At 40.5% G+C, this 21213-nt stretch overlaps 2 protein-coding genes and 2 non-coding genes across 4 annotated transcripts; all 4 read left to right on the plus strand.

Moving 5' to 3' along the window:
• The first annotated feature begins 803 nt into the window (after positions 1–803).
• On the plus strand, positions 804–16870 carry gspt1 (G1 to S phase transition 1). Its single transcript, XM_074663533.1, has 14 exons — positions 804–1261; positions 1547–1591; positions 5857–6126; positions 6220–6253; positions 6438–6515; positions 6660–6840; positions 6945–7099; positions 7282–7422; positions 10199–10292; positions 13503–13583; positions 13701–13874; positions 15636–15725; positions 15828–15996; positions 16181–16870. The coding sequence occupies exons 1-14, from the start codon at positions 1066–1068 to the stop codon at positions 16231–16233; spliced, it is 1761 nt and encodes a 586-aa protein (XP_074519634.1). The 5' UTR covers positions 804–1065; the 3' UTR covers positions 16234–16870.
• Positions 16871–17156: 286 nt separating this feature from the next.
• Positions 17157–20246, plus strand: rsl1d1 (ribosomal L1 domain containing 1). Its single transcript, XM_074663326.1, has 9 exons — positions 17157–17254; positions 17505–17644; positions 18206–18344; positions 18461–18609; positions 18736–18837; positions 19238–19331; positions 19516–19647; positions 19738–19887; positions 19981–20246. Exons 1-9 carry the CDS (start codon positions 17168–17170, stop codon positions 20116–20118), a joined length of 1131 nt encoding a protein of 376 aa, XP_074519427.1. The 5' UTR covers positions 17157–17167; the 3' UTR covers positions 20119–20246.
• On the plus strand, positions 17878–18009 carry LOC141785679 (small nucleolar RNA SNORA55). The gene has a single exon (XR_012597553.1). It is a non-coding gene; the product is annotated as a small nucleolar RNA SNORA55 (small nucleolar RNA).
• LOC141785680 (small nucleolar RNA SNORA55) lies at positions 19010–19141 on the plus strand. Its single transcript, XR_012597554.1, has one exon. It is a non-coding gene; the product is annotated as a small nucleolar RNA SNORA55 (small nucleolar RNA).
• Positions 20247–21213: the final 967 nt, after the last annotated feature.

The raw sequence follows: 21213 nt of genomic DNA on the forward strand, positions 1-21213 counted from the left end.
TCCAGAGGATCAGCAGCAGGGGACGCCTTACCTCTGTGCGCTGCAGGACCGAGAGGTTCCGAAGATCATTCCTCCCTGCAGCCATCAGAGTGTACAATTCTTTGCTTGGAAGAGTGCCCAAACAACTTGAATTTCCCTCCGGGGATTAATAAAGTCTGACTTATCTTATCTTATATATATATATATATATATATATATATATATATATATATATATATATATATATATATATATATATATATACAAGAGTCCTTTCTTGAATTGTTTAGAATTAAAATTTTACAATATAAAATAATGTGTGAAAGAGAGTCCTTGGACTCTAGTCCAGATTTACTTGTCTATGGTTTTGTGTCTATTCTTTTACAGCTGAGCAGATTTTAATTTAATTTTATTATTATTTTTTTATTCCAATAACGTACAAAAGGAGTGCTGGATGGAGCATTTTATAAAAAAAAGAATAATAAATAAATCCTCTATGAATATAAAAGAACAATACAACAAATAGGTTGAATTAAGGGTAAATAAAATACATTTGAAAAACAAATAAAATAAAATAAAGCAAGAGAAGGTGCCAGTGAAATCGGTGGTGAATTCTTTACAGTAATTGTTTACTTTTTGTGTTTTTGGTCCTTTCATTACTTTGATTGATTTTAAATACATTTTATGTTCATTTAGAAAATAAAAAAGTAGGGGGAGATCTCGAGTCCTGTTTTATGATTAAAAATATGGAAAGGCATACCTTTTTCATAACCTTCACCGTAGCAACCGAATCGGAAGCTATGAATGAGACGCTAACTTCACCATCGTCTGTGGTGTGGGCACGCCGTGCGTTGGCTCGTTGCTGGCCTCTGGCGGTCTTAGCAGGACGTACAACGGCTGTACGACACTTCTCGTCGGCTACGGGATCCATATGCTTCTGAAAGCAAGGCTTAACAAAGCAATGGGAACTTCGTCAAACGTGCTGCCAAGAGCCTAAAACCCACCAGCAACTAAACGATTTAGTGGAACCTTAGATATTTCCCAGCCTACCAGTTGTGGACAGCGTGTCAACTGTGAAAAGGAGCGATGGACTCGACAGACACAGCCCCGGATTCGTGGGAGCTAGAGGAGGATGCCGAGGCCCCGGCTGCCGCGGCGGGGCTCCCTACCGCGTTTGCCGCCCTTAATGTCAACGCCAAGCCGTTTGTCCCCAACGTCAACGCCCCGGTGTTTGTACCGAGCTTCCTCCAAGCCGACACCGTGGAAATGCCGGCTTCAGATGGTAAGTGAAAGCCAGGCAGCTGGCCAGAAGTTAGCTTCACTTGCTAGCATGCTTGCTAATCCAGCTAAGTTAGCCTTCCTGGCTTCAACTCGCTGAGTCCAGCCAGAGCCACAGTTATCTCGTTTCACTAACTAATCAACAAGTCGGCTTTTGTGTGATAATGTGTTTTGCGAGTGTAATAGCTGATTAGTGCTGCATTTAGCGTCAGTTTGACACAAACCGTGACCTTTCTTATCTAATAAATATTTATGAAAGTTTGACATGCGTTGTTTTCTCTCCTCAAAGGTGCCCCTGATGCAGTAGCCAGCATGGAGGTGGCAGAAACAGCCGGTATGCATCCGCTCTGTAGTCCAGTCACCGCATGGAAATGTTGTTTAATGACTAATCTGGATGTCGTACAAATCCTCCCACCAGACAGATGTGGTCACAGAACAAAGAGTAAACATTCAACTCTTAAGTTCGAGTTTCATGCAGATTCAGAAAGCAGTGATGCTCTCGTTTGGAGCCTTGTAGGTTCACTTACTGAGCCATATTTGGAATGCTGGCATCGGCAAACCCATGTGCACTGGCCTACGTAAAATATGATGCAACTACACTTGTCCACGCCTGAAATAGACATCACTGTGGCACACATTGATGTGTGTCAGGGCCTCAGTTTGCTTTGTGTCAGAGCTATTTGAAGTATTTGGTCAGCTTTGACTGACTGGCTGTTTGATTTCAGATTATTTCATCTCCCAGTTTAATTGGGGTGAAGTTAACCTTCAGTAACTGATAGTGGATTTTTATTTATTTAGATTGGGTGAAAAATGCATACAGGTTTAGCAGAGAGGGGGTAACAGTTGAACAGATTAACAGATGCAGTATGAGATAAGCAATGTCTGAAAGGTGAGATAACTGTTTCTTTAACCACAGACATGCCTGTACTTATACTTATCTCTTTAAATGGTCAAGAAATTATGTTTACAGCTTGATGTCACAGTTGACACAGCCTTTCTGGTTTGCCAGTAGCAGTATCCTGATGGTAACTTTTAAGCAACTACTGTTGAAAAGAGTATAAGCATTGTGAATGTCTACTGAGCTGTGTAATTCATAGTTACAGAAGTGGGAAGCTTAGTTTTGTGTTGCCATGGGAAGGCACTTTTTTTTCTGCAGGGTACACCAGGTTTCAGTGTAATCTTGTTAGAGGTTTTTGTTTGAACTGCACTTGCTGTCTTTGCAGAACACTGCATTGATTGTGTTTCTAACAAGGGAACAGGACTAATTAATGATAATTAATGATGAACTACAGACCACACACAGATTATCTGTGAGGGCGAATGAATTTTAAGAGCCGGAGCTTTCCCCAGAGTTCTTTATGTAACACTTTACGCTCATGGATGTAAGAAATGGTTTTAATGGTAGTTTGTACACCTGGTTATATAAATGCAAGAACAAATCTCCTGTTGTCACACAGTTGATTTAGATATTATTTGAATGCGAGATAAAGTATTACAAGTAGGGATGTTCTGATTGCTAGCATCGAATCAGGGCTGATTTTTGGCATTTTTAATTTACTGGTGATTGGCATTCAAGCCAATCTTCTCACCTGATCATTCACATTAGCCATTGATGCCGTTGAGCAAAAATTACTGCAGAGCGCTAATGCGTCAGTATAACCAAGCACTCTGACTTCACCAAACCTCGTAAGGTTGATGAGAGTAGGGATAGGAATTGAAAACCGCTTCCTGATGAGAGTCGATAAGAAATGTTTCAATCCATTGATATCGTTAGCCTTTGTGCTTGACGATTCCCTTATCAATTCTTAACATTGTGCTTGAGCTGCCGGGCCTTACGTCGACTAGTCTGCTGCAGCTATTTTAGCTTAGCAGTTAGATAACGTTTCCCAAGAAAACTCTGATTCAGGATTTTTCGCTTGAAGTTTTACTGAAGAACTGACTTCATAGAGAAATATACATTACTCTCTCTCAGGAGATTCATATTCAGTACATTCAAAATGGTAAAAATCACCTTATTTACCAAAATAACAAAATAGCGCAAGCTTGACGCTAATGTATATGGGAAACTGCATTGATATGCTAGCAGTTAGCATACATCAGTATAACTTCAGCTTCAGAATAAAATTTCAACTTTCATCACAGAAACATATCACATCAACTCTTCGTAAAAAATACGGAGAATTTCAAATGTCAAAAGCTAACAGGCTAACGAAAGGGTCATGGCTGACTTCATAAATACGGAAAGCTTCCAAACAACTTAAACAATTGCTATAACCACTTTGAGACACTAGATGGCCCCCTTGAGTTATTAATATATTAAAACACAGTATATTAACATCACACCTTGTGCAATTTTTACCTGTGTCTGTGTAATTATGCCCAGAAATATCCAGACTCAGGGACCAATTAAACTTTATTCACTTACAGTATAAACTCAATTAAATTTTGTTGACACAGAAAACCTATAAAGCTACTTTTTGTACCAAGAAAATTCAAAACAGGAATTGATAAGGGAATCAATAAAAAGTCAGATTGATTAGCAGAATCATTAAGGGCATCTGTATTGACAAAATCTTATCAATTCCCATCCCTAGATGAGTGAATAGTAAATCATGGCGTATGCTGATTCCCTAACTGTCGATTTTCAGATTCATGTCTTTTGAAGTTGCAATTTGATTTGTGGCAAGAGAAACATTTCACTGAAAGATGAAAAGCATGATAGTCAAATTAGTGTAATATCTACATTTGTGGTGCTGCACTCTTGCAGAAGAGTTGCATTCAGGGCAGCCTGGGATTTTAGTGTGTTGTATTATATGCACACAAGTTCAGGAGAGTTTGTAAAATGAGATGACTTTAACACCAATACTAGTTGGACTGAGTTAAATTGAAATAATACGCTGTTTTGACTATTATTATATTGCAGCTTATTATTGTTAAAACACAAATCAAAAAGCTGTGTAGCTTCATTTTCTTACCTCTTTTGAAAAAGTTAATCACAGCAAATCCAAGTATCTGATCAGGACCCTGTATCAGCAGATACTTAAAGGATAAGTCTGGTTAATACAGTTTTTACATTGTTTATAGAATGAAGTAGAACAAAATACTCACCCAGAAGGCTTTCCTGATCCAAGCAGTCCTTCGGGAGATATTTAGATCCAAAATCGTGCAGCGGACGTCCATAAAATGGGATCCATCGGGGCATAGACAGCACCGCTCCTAAAACTGCATTTACCGTCCAAAAACTCATGTTTTTCACCAATATTCCATCATGGTCCGCTCTGGGTTATTGCTCTGCTGCAGTCTGTGTCACTCCAGACAGCGCTGTGTGGCTGTAATGACCTCTGATCTGACGAAGACTTTGTTTACGTTTGCCTCCAAAGAAAGGAGTCAGCTCTCCAGAAAGTACTGCGCATGCAGGGAGGGGCAAACGTAAACAAAGTCGTCGTCAGATCAGAGGTCATTACAGCCACACAGCGCTGTCTGGAGTGACACAGACTGCAGCAGAGGACTAACCTGGAGCGGACCATGATGGAATATTGGTGAAAAACATGAGTTTTTGGACGATTAATGCAGTTTTAGGAGCGGCGCTGTCTATGCCCCGATGGATCCCATTATACGGACGTCCGCTGCACGATTTTGGATCTAAATATCTCCCGAAGCACTGCTTGGATCAGGAAAGCCTTCTGGGTGAATATTTTGTTCTACTTCATTCTATAAACAATATAAAAGCTCCATAAACCGAACTTATCCTTTGAAAATGAAAAATAGGGCTGAGGGGCAAAAAAAATGTTGATTTGAGACATCCCTGATTGCAAGTGTGGCATAAAAAAAATCAATACAGTGGGACTATTTCAGAAATAAGCCTCTGTTACCTTTATCAAAATAACATAAGTTTGTTGAAACATTACCAAAAAAATGCCACACAGTGAAATGAAAATGTATGGAATGAATATTTAACAATTAGACAGAAAGTTCTGTTTTTAACTCAAAAAGGTCAGTACTGGTGTTGGAGCATCTTTAAAAGACAAAAGTCGACCTTTGGATTTAAGATTTCTTGGGCAGCTGTCAGGACAACAAAATGATTCATTTCCCCTTTGAAGTTTTCTGATTTTGAGATCATAAATTTATCTTGTAAATGTGTAAATAATACGGCTGTGATGATGTGTTTCCCTCCCGATTCTTTTATAATTTTTGGGATGCCATTGGTTTTGAATTGCGGTTCTTCGATAGTTCTGATTTTTGTGATTTTTAGTTTGCTTCCTTAACCAGACCATGTGAAGCAGTTAAATGATGTTGATGATGTCTACAGACTATATCAGGAGCCATAATATCCCCTCAAAAATGCAAAAATATACCTGTGAGTCAGTTTTTAAGATTTATTTAGGGGATCTAAAATCTTTATTTTCTTCCTACTCAGCTTATAAACTAAGACTAGAATGAAGGAAAAAAATTGAACAAAAAAATCAAGATACTACGATAGATCGTTTTTTTTCTCCCACCCCTTTTAAATAATGGTAAAGATTGGTAGATAAAAATACACAGTTGCTTACCCTGAATGGACATTTACCCGTGTAACTGAGACAATGTGTGCGATTGCAGCTCCCGTAGAGAACGGAGGCACAGAGGCAGACATGACCACAGAGGAGGAGACGTGGGAGCAGAAGGAGGAGCCAGGGGGAGGCGGTGGAGGCGGAGGAGAAGGGAACCTGGAGTCAGGTGGAGCTTGCCAGGAGGGGGGTGCTGCAAGGAAGGAGGACGAGGAGATGATGGAGGAGGAAGAGGAGGAGATTCCCATTCCTAAAGTGGTGCCGGCACAACCTGATGCCCCCAAGAAAGAACACGTGAACGTGGTCTTCATCGGTCACGTTGGTAGGTTTCATTCACGTTAGAGAGTGTGTGGTTTTATCAAAGGCTGAGTTAAGTGTGTGATTCACTTCTGAATGTTTATGCTCGTCTTTGTAGATGCTGGAAAATCAACTATTGGAGGACAGATCATGTGAGTCATCAACTTTGAATCCTCTGTGTGTAACTGATGACAGGGCTTAAAGGCTGCTCATGAAATTCTAAGATCACGACAACACAAATTACTTTTAATTCGCATAAATGGGCCGTTGTAGATGTTAATTGAGATTCATTTAAATATCCCTGGTTTTGCTTTTTCTTTGTTTTTGCCTATCTAGGTATCTAACTGGAATGGTGGACAAGAGGACCCTGGAGAAGTATGAAAGAGAAGCAAAGGAAAAGAACAGGGAGACATGGTGAGATTCTGTCAGCAACAATCTAATAATTTGTAAATGTTTTTATAATAACAGGCTTGTTTGCGAATCATGTGCAGGACTGTTAGAGAGCTTTCATCAGGCTTTTATAAAACATAAATTAATAAACACACATGACTGCATCAGGTACCTGTCGTGGGCTCTGGACACAAACCAGGAGGAGAGAGACAAAGGAAAAACAGTGGAGGTCGGCAGAGCTTACTTTGAGACTGAGAAGAAACACTTCACCATCCTGGACGCCCCCGGACACAAGAGCTTTGTCCCAAACATGATTGGTGGAGCGTCACAAGCCGACCTGGCAGTGCTGGTGAGTTGGACAGCGACACATGACGCCTGTTGAGTTGACATGAATTAAACTTCAAGCACACTGACGCTCATCTTATTCTGCTCCCTCTCGTTGTGTTTCATCAGGTGATCTCAGCAAGAAAGGGTGAGTTTGAAACCGGCTTCGAGAAAGGTGGACAGACAAGGGAGCATGCAATGCTGGCTAAAACAGCCGGAGTCAAGCATCTCATTGTCCTGATCAACAAGATGGATGATCCCACTGTCAACTGGAGCCTAGAGAGGTAAATGTGACTTTTAAAAAACAGATAGAATGTGTTTCTGTTATCTCTTAAAGCTATAATAAAACTTTCCCTAACAAAGACGGGACACATAGCCACTGAATGAGCTTCACTGATTATGACCTTCTATTTTAGTCCTCCAGCATCCTTACTTCACCTTCTTTAATCCATGAAATCTAATGTAGGTATGAAGAGTGTAAGGAAAAGCTGGTGCCCTTCCTGAAGAAAGTGGGCTTCAACCCTAAGAAGGACATCCACTTTATGCCTTGCTCTGGACTTACTGGTGCCAACCTCAAGGACCCTGTACCTGAGTGCCCCTGGTACACGTAAGTTGGCTTTGCTGGATGGGTTTCCATGACACCACTTTGTTATAGGTTTTCAGGTCTACTTGGCAAATTATGCACACATTTATCATGCTCTGAGAGATTTTTACACAATTAAACTTTTTAATAACCATGAGTCACAAAAGTATTTAAATTGAGCTAAAGATCTCCTCAGCCACCACCCTGTGGACGAGGTGGTCAAGTATATCCACACGTTTTTATGGCCACTGATTGTTGTTCAAAATGTCAAACAGCCAAATCACACCAGATCCGTCTCCAGCACTGGATCTGACTGTGTGTTGACTCAAACTGGCTCACCTTCCTTTGGTTCCAGGAGTGTGTCAGATCCACCAGGTCAAAGCCCTCAGGATCAGATGTGCAAGACTTCTATTTTTAGTGGAGCAACAAAGCAATTTGCACATAGCTTAACAAGAAGTCGGGCACTGAAACAACATAAATACACCTGGCTGACTTTCAAAATAAAATACACCAGATTGTAATTCACTTAACAACTACTTCAGACTGTCATACTCAACAGAACCAGGCCCAATAAAGACAACATGAACTGGACAGCAGCAGGGCCCTGTTCTACGAAGCAGGATTACTGCCTAGCGAGGTAGCTTTGAGGATAGGTTCCGGATTCCCCGTTCAACGACACAGGATCACTCCTCAGTGAGGCGGGTCTCCATGGCAACATACGCTGAATGGCTAACCTGCTCCAGGGCAGGTTAGGTTCCAGATTGAACTCGTGGACTATAAAAACCCCGCTCACTGACCAATGAGCCCTCACGAAAAAATGGCTTGTCCGTTCTTAGAGGATCCCGTGGACATTGGAGCGCGCATTGTCCGAGGAGCACTCCTCGCGAGAGTTTTCAGGGACCGCACCGACCCACTCTCTTTTTCGGATGACCATCTTTATGAAAGTTACCGGTTTTCCAGGGAGGGGTTGGTAGTACATGACACTTTCTACAGTTAGTTAAAGGGAATGAAGAACTCTCATTGCCGTAATAAGATCTTCAATGCCAACACTTCTGTTCCATGACAATATTTTATTGCCCGTCTTAAAATTGTGACAGGAATTCATGTAGGGCTCATGTGGGCTACATATCACACAAAAAATGTAAACACGATAGGAATGAACAAATGAATAAAAAAAATGAATAAGAAATAAATTAGGTATGTTGCATGTTACAGTAAAAGTACATGGTGAACAGTGCTATTTCAGGATGATAATGGCACAAAAGATTATTTTTGCACTTCACTTACGCATATAGACTGTCAGCAATTTTCTGCCAGCACTCTTCCGTGCTTTAGCGGTGCTGCTTTTAACGTTAATTACATGTTTCACCTCGTCATACTTCCTCATGATCACCTCCTGCTCCTCCTGTGTGAAGTATGCGCTCCTTCTCTCTCCGACCTGCTCTGACGCTCCAGACTGCTCCATGTTCGCGATTTGCCAGATGCAGCGGGCTCCGCCTTATATGTGTGCACGCGCTCATTGCCAAGCTGGATCCACTTATGAGGTTGATAACCAGCGTTGTCAAACCGTGTAGTGAGACCGCCGGCTACCGCGCTCAGTTCAGCGAGGTAGCTCCAAGGCTATCTCGCTAGGCTGAACTTGCTTTGTATAACAGGGCCCTGGTGTGACAGACGACAGATCTTATGTTTTTTGCCTGGTTATGTGAAATCTTGCGAGGTGAAGTACGATCCTCTGAAGCCAGGAGGAGGAGCCAGTAATATTACTTTTAGGATACCTACTGTTTAAAACCTTTCTAGGTTCAATGCCCACCTTGTTTCCACTTCGGCCTCCAGCGACAATATGCTTCAAAACTCTGCATCAGAAACAGATGGGTGACATCACAGAGACTAAGTCTATTAAACAGTCTATGGTATTCACAGAGCCAGTTTTCGTTCCTTTCTGGTGGCTTCAGGGAAAGCAAATCTATCATTGTTTAGTTCAGAAATAATGTCATCCCAGCTAAAAGTCTTGACCATAATCAACGGTTTGAATAAGAATCAGAGCAAGAAGAAATGCTAACTTCAGTCAATTTAAAAATTGAGATCTGGCTCTGTTTTTAATTTGACTGTACTCATATTGCTGTCTTCAAGTCACCTGGCTTCTCACTGCGCTTTTACACTACACGTCAGATTCATCCATCCACACATGCTTTAAGAGAATGGGATTGGAAAAAAACAGCCTTCTGGTTGCAAAACGACAACTCAACCTGAGCCACAGCTGCCCTGCAAATTACTGTCACTACTTTACGATAATGCTAATTTTCTTTTACAATTTGGCTCAGATCTCATCAAAAATGATCCAAGAAGTGGGTCTGATTCATCGTAGTGCCCTTCTAGGTATTTGCTTTTTTTCGCATCTGAGACCCGTTGCCACTCAGTGAGGTGTTTTTTTTTTTTTTTTGTTAGATAAATCTTCAAACACCACATGTGTCTTTCTTCTCGATATATTCAGAAAGAATAAAGAAATGATGACCGTGGAAGGAGAAGCTCATGATGATGTCTTCATGTTGTACACGCCTGAGACTTTACTGAGAGGACAGCATGTAGTGACTTTGTTATGTTGTGTATTTGATTTGTGGATTTTACGTTGATTTGAAAGATTTTAAAGCATCTAGTATTAACTCAAAGTGAATGAGGCCTCCCTAGTTGGCTTTTCTCTTCTCTGTTATGGAGTTATTCAAGACATTAGAGGTATCTTCCAGGATGTTGATAAAACACTTGTGATGATGTGATTAAAATGGATCTTTCTGGTTGTTTTCAGGGGCTTGCCATTTATTCCCCATCTGGACAGTTTGCCAAACTTCACCAGATCCAGCGACGGACCCGTCAGACTACCTATCGTAGATAAGTACAAGGTGAGCAGCTGGAGGCCGTTGATTCATCTCTTTTCTGCTGAGAGAGAACAGAACCCAGTGGCAGAACGTCTACTTCGCTCCTCAGTTCTTGGCAGATGAGTGGGCGAAATATGTCTTTTGGTTTTTTTATGCTCGCTACGCCAAAAACTGTTTTCCTCCTGCTTCAGTTTGTCATTCTCCCTTCTCTTTGGTGATTTTCCAAAAGCACAGCAGCACGCTTAGACACACTGCAGCCTCTGAATAATCACTCCTCTTTAAGATAATTCAGCATCTTGGCACTCGCTGCTGTTGAGCTGTTGGAGGCAGTTCAACCCATAATGTAAGTGTTGGTGGAATCAACTTATTTTGGAGCTCAATCGGTGTCTTTGCAGAAATCTTCAGCTCTCTCCTTTCTTCACACGCTGTCTTCCTCCTCATCCTCTTATCTTTAAGTTGTTTAAATACCTCTTTCTCCTGTGATTGCGTAAGAGCTTTGTGTAGTGGTTCTGTGATTAAGTAGTCCCAACTGGTGTTCTCCAGATGTAAGGGGATTATGGGTCATTGAACTGGGTGCTGCATGCTAATGGCTCAGCCAAGACTGCAGATCTGAACCGCACTGTGCAGTACACACTGTAAATGTCAACACAATAACCACCCTTTTATTTTTACACTCACTGTCATGCATAGGTACTTCATTTAATTTCATGCCAGCAGAGAGAAATTATCTGAATCTCCACAAAATAATAAGGATACTCTGATAATTTCTGTGTTGTAACAATGCATTTTTGGAATAGATCTCATACTGTTCGACAGATCAGTCGGAGATGAAATACTGATTCTTTTTTTTTTTTTTTTTTTTTACTTTTTATTTTCAAGTCTTTTTCATTTTACAACAACAGAAAATGGCAAACAAATTAGAACAATACATAAGAAAACAAATAAAAAGAAAAGTGAGTGTGGGGGGATACTGTCATCTCATTTGTCCTCACAGGGGTCTCTGTCAGACTGTAGTACTTCATTTTGTCTCTTTTTTTCTCTTGTATTGAAATACTGATTCTTGGTGCAGACACCTACCAACCACTGTAGCAGCGTCCATGCCCGTAGATGCTGCCAGTTAGGCACCTGGAGGTACCAGAAAAGTGATTCTATTATTAGGGGAACATTTCATGTCCATGGGATATACTTATCAATTTTACGAAGTATTTATTTTAAGCAATGACCAATATTACAGTGGGTCATTTGGGTGATATTTCACTTTTATTTAATACAGGAAGTGAACAGAATCCATAATTTATTTAGCTAAAAAGGCAAATCATGTTTTGGAATTTGCAATTTTTGTGCTGTCTGATTTCTCAAAATTCAAGTTTACTCTTCAAAATTAACACTAGAATAATACATGTTTGGGTTTAGTATTTTCAGTATCATTTGTTTAAAATAATCATTTAAATATGACAAAGCTGTTTTAAAAACTATTTTCATAATTTATACGGAAAAAATAATTAATTTTGTGTGTGCCTGAGAACTCTGCGTCAACCGTGTTACCCATTGAAAAAAGGCCTAAAGATCAGCAAAGGTTTGCTCCAAAGTCACATGATTTAAATCAATTGAAGTCACATCCTTGTTAGTGGGAACCTCGAAGAAAGTGTTGCATATTTTAGCTCCTCTTAATCAATATTTTATCAGAATGATTGTCTGTACATGGGGCGCATTAATTGTTCATCAACTGTGTTACCAACATTTTCTGCTGTTCTCACTATAAATTTGGAAAAAAGAAAACTGAAGAAATGGCACAGAAATACGAGATGATTGAGGTCAGACGCTGCCATGTTCAAGGTCTGCAGTTAGCACAAGGGGAAAAAAATGTCAACCGTGTTACCCATCAAAAAATGTAGTGTTGTAGAGACATGTTTGGCCCGTTAACCATGCTACATTTAATTCTTTGAAATTTTGGCTTAACTGTTGATATAGGGACTTTTCTAGGGAGCAAAGTCTTGCATAGAAATGTTGAATAACTCTAAATTCAGTATAATTAAGTACATTCCAGGTGTATCATTTGCAATCAAATAGAATAGGAAACAAAAAATCCCATATTTTCTTTCACTTTTTATAAACCTGAAATGTTCCCCTTAATTGTAGAATCACTTGGAATCTCAAAACAAGAATCAGTAAAAACAGCAGAATAAGCTGTTTGGCATAGGCAGAATATGTTTGGCAAAATTTTCAGTATGTGGCAACCCACACACAGTGTTTCCCAACCCACAAATGCATGATCCTTACAAATGTAGCATCATAGAAAAAGGAAATAAACAGACTCCCAGTGGTATACAATTTATTGCGAAGAAGTATTGATACAACAAAGCAACATATACTAATTTCTTTACATTTTGTGCTAAGTAGCCTTTTAAATAAGCTCTACTTTTGAGAAATAAGCTGCCATTGGATAAAAATTAGGGTTAACACAGGCTTAAATGCTTCTTAGAATTTTCATTGACCATGAGAGCACATTTAATGCTTCTTAAAACACTTTGACATTAACTGTAGTTTGACTCCTCACATCACTGATGGAATAGTACATGACTAAAGCAGTATGCTTAAGCTTTATTCCCAAAGCTAGAAGAAGAAGTTGGAGTATGAACCTCCCTTTCTCTCCCTGTCTGCTAGCGCTAGCAGCCAGGGTGTTACACAGAAGCCTCAGTCTTCGCCAAAAGGTCACTGCTCACATTGATGGGTATTCATTCATTTATCATTGTGGTCACCTTTCACATGAGAGCCCTTTCCCCCTCCAGTTTAACACCTTTGCCAGAGTTAGCTTAGCTTAACTGCTGTAGATCAAATTTACAGTTTATATTTACGCTGGGGTCACCAGAGAGGCGTCCGTTTTCTCTTTGAAATTGGAGTATTTGCTAAAATAACAGACTATTCCTTGAAACTCTGTAGCTTCATATTTAAAAACACACAATGTAGTGTGTTTGAAGCACAAAGGGCTGATTTACAACACTGAAGCTTCAGACAACATCATGTAAAAACTTACTCTGTGTTCACAAGCTGCTTCTATGACTAAATCTCTTGACTAAAAAAACATCAATGGAGGTAGGACGGAGATTCACAGAGAAAAGATTGATGAACAATTAATATGATGATAAATCCCTGATCAACCTGTTGATCTTTTCCTATATGAAGGTCGTGAGTTGCATGCTTCAAATGTCACTGATGATGTGTTTGTGCCTGCAGGACATGGGGACGGTTATTCTTGGGAAGCTGGAGTCTGGATGCATCAGTAAAGCCCAGCAGCTGGTCATGATGCCAAACAGGGTGAGGACGGCTGAACCCTGGAACATCAGAGCCTCATTGTTGTGTGAAATGTACTGTTTAGAAAATCGCTGTGTTGAAACAGAAACGTGGTTTAATAGCTTTCTTCTTGTGTTACAGCACACAGTGGAGGTATTGAGCCTACTGAGCGATGATGTGGAGACAGACGATGCCGGTCCTGGGGAGAATCTGAAGTTGAGGCTGAAGGGCATCGAGGAGGAAGAAATCCTCCCTGGTTTTATCCTTTGCAGTCCTGACAACCTCTGCCACTCTGGTCGCACCTTTGACGCACAGGTAACGACAAGATACTGTGCGTCAAAGGCACAGACAGTGGATAATGATCCGTGGTATTTGGTGCTTTTTTTTTTTGCTTTAAAACGGTATACACTGCGAGATGAATGGACTGGTTTTGGCTGTGATAACCCCCTTTCCAACAAAAGCCAGCAAAGACTCCATCATCAGATAGTTCTGAATAATATCTTGCTTGATACTCTGTCGTGTGAGGTGTATTAAGAATGACTTTCCTTCCCCTGATCTGCTTGGATTGTTCTCAGCGCTCAGCCAATTGTCTCGCAGAACAGATCCCTTGCCAATCTGGAAGCAAGCTGACTTAAAAGAGGAAGCACAACTGATGCATTGATGGCAACAATAGTAAATACAAAGCATCAAATTAAAGACAGACTCAAAAATATAGAATCCATGTGTTAATCTGTGGCAACAAGCCAGGGTTCTCCAACTCCTACCCTGGAGGGCCCTGGAGGGCCGAGAGGCTGCAGGTTTTCTTTCCAACCAAAAACTCCACCTGCTGATTTCACTGATTACCTCACCTTCAAGTAGAGAGCAGGGACAAATCAGTGAAATCAGCTGGTGGAGATTTGGGTTGGAAAGAAAACCTGCAGCCTCTCGGCCCTCCAGGGTAGGAGTTGGAGATCCCTGAAATAAGCGGACAAGGAGAGGAGTTGTACAGAACTTGTTGTACCAGCAGGCCTGTGGTTTGCCGTGTTTGTTTACTCCAAAGTCCACTTTGACCACAAGAGATTTTGCAACATTTCCCGTTTTGAGATTTGGAAGTTGGGGAGTGATCATGCTAACAGCACACTACACACAACAAAATTAAGATCCAAAGATCTTTTAAGTTTGTGCCAGGATTTCTAAGGACTGTCGTGTGCAGAAAGATCTTCAGTAATGTCAGTTCTCTGTCTGTATTTTCATATTGAAGTATTACAGCAGGGGTCTCAAACCCGTGCCATAGAGGGCCAAGAGGCTGTAGGTTTTCTTTCCACCCAAAAACTCCACCTGCTGATTTCACTGATTAGTTCCTGCTCTCTTCATGAAAGTGGGGTAATCAGTGAAATCAGCTGGTGGAGTTTTTGGGTGGAAAGAAAACCTACAGCCTCTTGGCCAGGCATGGGCAAACTACAGCCCGGAGGCCACATGCGGCCCGTGAAACGTTTTAATCCGTGTTTTTCTGTAATTCCGTTTTTCCGTTTTGGTTTTAAAACAAAAAAACAAGTCCATTTTTTTTCGTTTTTGTGATTTTGTTTTGAAACAGAGTAACGAAAGAACGAACCATACACGGATTAAAAATCCCATGATAATTCAATTCTCTCATATTCTAATTTTAATTTCTTAACAAAATCAAGACAGCGAAAAAAAGACTGTTACTTGTTTTCTGATTTTTGATTTGAAAACGAGAAATTGAATAACAAGTCGTTATCCGTTTTCCGATTTTGGATTTTAAAACTGATATGGAATAAACGAATGATACCCTGATAGTTGCCAAAACACTCCATCCATCTGCTCCTGGTCCGACCCCTTTGTCAAAAGAACACATTGTGGCCCACGAATCCAAAAGTTTGCCCACCCCTGCTCTTTGCCCTCTATGGCACGAGTCTGAGATACCTGTATTCCAGGTAAGAATGTTATGTGAAGCTGCAATCCAAATACCAGCTCCCACCCCATTAACCTAGGCTGTGCTTTTTTTTATACTGTGATTAAATATAATTTCACATTAACTTACTTGACATGCTGATTGTATCTGCTTCTTTTCCTCAGATCGTCATTATTGAGCACAAATCAATCATTTGTCCTGGTTACAATGCAGTCCTTCATATCCACACCTGCATCGAAGAAGTGCAGATCACAGTAAGTTACTCCTGAGACAACTCAAGTTCGTTTTTTTTATATATTCTTTAAGCTCTGTTAGCAGTTTTGATTTGACATCACTTTCCTGCATCCTGTCTCTAGGCCTTAATCTGTCTGGTGGACAAGAAGACAGGGGACAAAAGTAAAACAAGACCACGCTTTGTGAAGCAGGATCAGGTGTGCATCGCCAGGCTTCGGGCAGCAGGAGTCATATGCTTAGAGACCTTCAAGGATTTCCCACAGATGGGACGATTTACGCTGCGAGACGAAGGTGGGAACACTGATGTGTTTGTAAAGTGTGCTTTTTATGTTTTTAAGGGCAGCTAATCAATCTGCATAGATTCCTAACAGCAACAGCTGCAGCAGAGATTCAAAACATTTCACTTCTTGGCCTTTGTGCATCTGTAGTAATCACAATTTTCTTCCTTACTCTCATTTTTGCGCTCTTTCATCAGGCAAAACCATTGCCATTGGCAAAGTGCTGAAGCTGGTGCCAGAAAAGGACTAAATGCAACTGTGGCAGCATGCATGGAGTTCTTCCAGACGTTACCAGAGGAGAAGCGCTGCTAGAGCCGACCCCAACAGCTACTCTCTCTTTACACACAACTATGCTGAGGAGAAGATCAACAAAGACGAGAATAAAATTGCATCAAATGAAGGAATCAAGACTGAATCAGTTTTTATGATGAACAACATGTAATGAGAGACCAAGTCCAGTGTGTCAGCTTTCTCATATTGAGAGCTCAGCTATGCCACTAATGTAGCTACATGTCCCCCTTCTGTACTCCCATGGCTAACTGCACTGTCGGCTGGCCACGCCATTTGTTTTCTGAATGGAGATGGATGCAGTGTTGAGAGATTTGGGGGAGGGAAAGAAAAATGTCATGCTAAAGACCAGTTTAAGCCTGTAATACTGATTTGCAATGTTCATCTCCCTTTTTAAGAGTGGGATTAAGAATCCAGTGAACATTTTATTTGGTTTTAAGGATTGCTGTACCAAAATTTTTAGTTTGGTCTCTCGCCACAAGAGCTGGTTGAATTGGATTGAGCTCACATACTTCTCTGATAAACCATGGTAAACACACTCACAAACAGACACACACAGCTGTTACGTAATATAAATGAAAATAAATGATCAAGCTGCAACAGAGAGGTGTGTTTGTTTCTCTTTCATAAGCACAGATGAATCTTAATCAGCCATAACAAACAATATTATGGTAGGTGTACTGATAAATGGGTTATTGAGAGATACGTTTCTAGTGGTTCTTTGTGATGTTTTGGCTGAAGTCCAGTCCAAAAAAAACTCTCACTCAAATATTACAAAGAGGAATTTGATATTAATCTTTTAACTTTATTTCAGCTAACCGTTATCTCTGGACTGTTCCTAGCGTCTCGTACAAATAAAGTTTCTTTTGTATCGTGTGCGTGTGACGCAGCTCACTATGTATACTGCGCATGCGTCGCTTCTGGAAACACGTGAAGCAGGCAGCATGGCGGAGAAAACGGAACTTGCATTAGACCGGGCACAGGTAAAACAATCTATTTGGTGCAAATTAGTGTAACTACTTATGCTTGAATGCCTTTAATTTATCATTAACATGACTTTTGTTATTTCAAACATTATTAAGAGTAGAAGGTCAGCGTTAAGTGGATAGTTTGCTCTGTTTAGCATCGATGCTATTTCAAAGTTGACTACAGTGCACGAGGGTTTGCATATTTGAAGATTTCAATCGCTGGTTCTACAAAACTCGTATAACTCTGGATTAATGTGTTTGACAGGTCAAGAAGGCGGTTCAAGCCCTCCAAGCTTTCTTGAAAACCAAATCCACCCCTGACTCCCTGTTCCTGGATGACACCCAGCCGATCAGCCTGCTCTTCACTCTATGGAAGGTCCCTAAAGTGGCACAGACCATCCGCATGTGAGTACATCGGGCGTAAGCATTGATCTGATTTGTGGCATAATCTGTAATATTTTCCTGAAGGTTATTTACTTGCTTTATTAAACTGACTTAATTGATTGTATTAGTCTTCACACCCAGACCCTTACCCCATGGCCAGCACTTGTACAGCTTTTAGGAAACATGTCAGCAATGTTGCTTCAAAAAGGCAGCAAACTAACCATTAGGATATTTTGTGTGTTGTGACATACATAGCACCTCTAAGCAACCCTGTCGATTCTGTTAAGTGTTTGATTTGGGCAACAGTTGGTGCTATAAAGATTCAATGTAAATCCAGATGGACCTCCTCTATCTATGGAGCCCGTCTCTACAACTTTGATACACTAATACTAACACACTTACATTTTGGTTTTACTGATGTTTGCAGCTTACAGATTCATGTGGTAATTTTGTTGTTGTAACATATTTGGTCCATATTGTAGCACGGCACGTGTCGCCCACTCTGGCATGATGGTAGATGAAGTGACTCCTAAAGGTTATTATTTAACTGACTTAATTGATGGTATTTGTCCTCACCCCCAGACCCTTACCCCATGGCCAGCGGACTGACACAGACGAGGTTTGTCTCTTCACAAGAGATGAGCCCAACATGACATCAGAGCAGACACAAAGATTTTATAAGAAACTTCTGGAGGTGAAGGAAGTTAAAAACGTCACAGAGGTAACTCAACACAATTAATTTGTGTGGCTGATGAACTTATAAAGCACTGAATCGCAGCTCAGTGGAAATAGAGATCCCAATTAATCCATTTATGTTTAACCCTGTTTCTGTTGCAGATAATTCCATACAAGGTCTTGAAGACTGAGTACAAACCATATGAGGCTAAACGTCGTCTGCTGGGGAACTTTGACATGTTCATTTCAGACGACCGCATCCGTCGTTTGCTGCCATCACACATTGGGAAGCATTTCTATGAGAGAAAGAAGTAAGAACCTGCCTTGAGCATCATCATCATCAATCAGTTTGCAACAAAGACGAGACGAGATCAGTTTGGCTAACCTAGCTACAGTCAAGTAGGATAACACAGATGTCACCATCTCTTCTTCATCAGGGAGCCCCTGTGTGTCAACCTGCAGAGCAAGCATCTGGCCAGAGACATCCAGAGAGTGATTCAGGGCACCAATTTAAAGGTTAACAACAAGGGCTGCTGCTGGTGAGATCAACTCTCCTGTCCCCTGTGTTCCAAATAACAAAACCTGTTACGGTCTCATTCAGCTGTCTGTAAACAAACACTTTTACAGCTTTTAGGAAACATGTCAGCAATGTTGCTTCAAAAAGGCAGCAAACTAACCATTAGGATGTTTTTGTGTGTTGTGACATGCATAGCACCTCTAAGCAACCCTGTCGATTCTGTTAAGTGTTTGATTTGGGCAACAGTTGGTGCTATAAAGATTCAATGTAAATCCAGATGGACCTCCTCTACCTGTGGAGCCTGTCTCTACAACCTTGATACACAAATACTAACACACTTACATTTTGGTTTCACTGATGTTTGCAGCTTTCAGATTCATGTGGAATTTTCGTCTTTGTAACATATTTGGTCCATATTGTAGCACAGCACGTGTCGCCCACTCTGGCATGACGGTAGATGAAGTGACAGAAAACATTGAGGCTACTGTCCAAACAGTTGTGGCTAAAATGCGTATGGTGAGTGCAGATTACTTGAAATCTTTACTCTTAGACAGTTAATGTTGTTAGTTCTGCCCTTTGCTATCAGCTTTCTTTGTCCTTTTAAGGCTTGAAAGTCTATTTTAACTTGTTTTAATTCAGACTGTCAAGAAAATGTAGTTAACTGTGCCCCATGTGTATTCTGTTTGCATTTCAACTACAGAAAGGACCAGTCATAAAGCTTATCCATTTAAAGAGTCAGTCATCAGTGGCTCTGCCCATCTACACCTCAGATCTGAGCCACTATGAAATGCTGCACTCGAAAGCGAAAAGTCCCAAGACCCCCAAGAAAAAGGTGAGGACAGATGCACATCTTGCCTGAGTTACAGGCAAACACGGGCAAAAAAAGTGATCTAGCAATTTATTTTAATTTTTTTTATTCCAGGGAGCAAAAAAACAGAAAAAGAACAAAACAGAAGACAAACAGCAAACAGATGTGACCACAGAGGGTGAGAAAAAGGTGGAGGAAGAGGACGAGGAAGAAATCCCACAGCTGGTACCCATAGCTACTCCCAGCAAGAAGCCCAAACTCGAGGTCAGTTATACTCCAAGCAGCTCGAAATACACATTGAAACTGATTAAAATATTGATGTCATTTTTAAATTAAAAATGTGTATATCTCTTGCAGACACCATCAAAAAAGAAGCAGAAGCAGCTGGAGAAAGCACCCAAATCTGCTGCTGCAAAGAAAGGAAAGAAATCACCGAGCAAAGTGACAGGTGGAAAGGCAGGAAAGACAAAAAGAAAAGTGCCTAAAGTGAAATGATGCGAATGACACCCTCTAAATGGACAATTTACACTTCACACAGTTCAGACTGTTCAAAGAATGCTTCATATACCCAGTCTGGTTTTGTCTCCTTTTTGTGTAAGAATTAAAAAAATCATAAAACCTTTTATTTCAACATTTTTTGTCTCTTATTGTCTTTCTGTTTTCTGTAAAACACATTCCTTTAAGTTAGAGACTGTTCGTAGATGAGATTGTGCTGTATCTTTGTATGAGTAACGTTAGCTGATGATGAACATGCAGGATCTTGAAGGTTGTCAGACTTCAGGGGTTGCAGACTTTTCATATCCTCACTGTCATACTTAGCTCTTAGTATGTATCAGATCAGAAAGATGCTTGAAATTGTCACTTGGTATGTGGCGTTGTATACGCCCTTTGTGTAACTTTTTGGATGGAAGGTGAACATTTTAGAAAAAAAATGTTGCTTAACCTTGAGCTTTAACCTTTTAAACCCCCAGTTTCTGGAGCCATGTCCACACGTAGCCGGGTATTTTCAAAAACGAGTACCCCATAATGGGCAGTGTTTTCCTGACGTAAAACCCATGCCAGCCAATCAGAATGAGCCCCTGTCATTGAACTGTGACGTTTGAGAACCGAAATCTCCGTTTACCGGCGTCTACACGAAACCACGAAACTGTAGTTTTCCAAAATCTTCACTTTGGCCGGAGTTTTCAGAAAACAGCGTTTTTCGTGACGTAAAGCTGCGGTTTCGCGTGGACGACAGGCGTAAAAGTATAAAAATATATGCTGTTTCCCAAATACCCGGCTACGTGTGGAAATGGCCTAAGATTATAAATTCTAGACAGACATTTCTCAAATATATGGATACACTTAGTTATTAGCAGTATAGGAATCACACTGGATATCTGGAAAATCTATAAATGAATGTTTAAATACATAAGTCAATGATTTATAATTGGTTTAGCATTGTCAAGCATTTTTTTAGACTTTCCTGCCAATAAAATTTAACATCTTTTCAAAAACCATGACCACATTGCTGAACAAAATATTAATAGAATGTGTTTTCATGCACCTTTAGTGTTCTGTTACCACCTGAACTACTCTAACCTTGAGAGC

The sequence above is a fragment of the Halichoeres trimaculatus genome, unplaced genomic scaffold (genome assembly GCF_033239565.1).
Source record: "Halichoeres trimaculatus isolate MK-OKI-2021-1 unplaced genomic scaffold, fHalTri1.1 fHalTri1_scaffold_23, whole genome shotgun sequence".
NCBI classification, from domain to species: Eukaryota; Metazoa; Chordata; class Actinopteri; order Labriformes; family Labridae; genus Halichoeres; species Halichoeres trimaculatus.

Excerpts from the sequence above, each read along its gene's own strand:
- gspt1 (XM_074663533.1), top strand. The coding sequence starts at position 1,066 with ATGGACTCGACAGACACAGCCCCGGATTCGTGGGAGCTAGAGGAGGAT. Across the intron at positions 13,584-13,700 it reads TGGTCATGATGCCAAACAGG|CACACAGTGGAGGTATTGAG; the intron begins GTGAGGACGGCT and ends CTTGTGTTACAG. Across the intron at positions 13,875-15,635 it reads GTCGCACCTTTGACGCACAG|ATCGTCATTATTGAGCACAA; the intron begins GTAACGACAAGA and ends TCTTTTCCTCAG.
- rsl1d1 (XM_074663326.1), top strand. The coding sequence starts at position 17,168 with ATGTATACTGCGCATGCGTCGCTTCTGGAAACACGTGAAGCAGGCAGC. Across the intron at positions 18,345-18,460 it reads AAGTTAAAAACGTCACAGAG|ATAATTCCATACAAGGTCTT; the intron begins GTAACTCAACAC and ends TTTCTGTTGCAG. Across the intron at positions 19,888-19,980 it reads GCAAGAAGCCCAAACTCGAG|ACACCATCAAAAAAGAAGCA; the intron begins GTCAGTTATACT and ends TATCTCTTGCAG.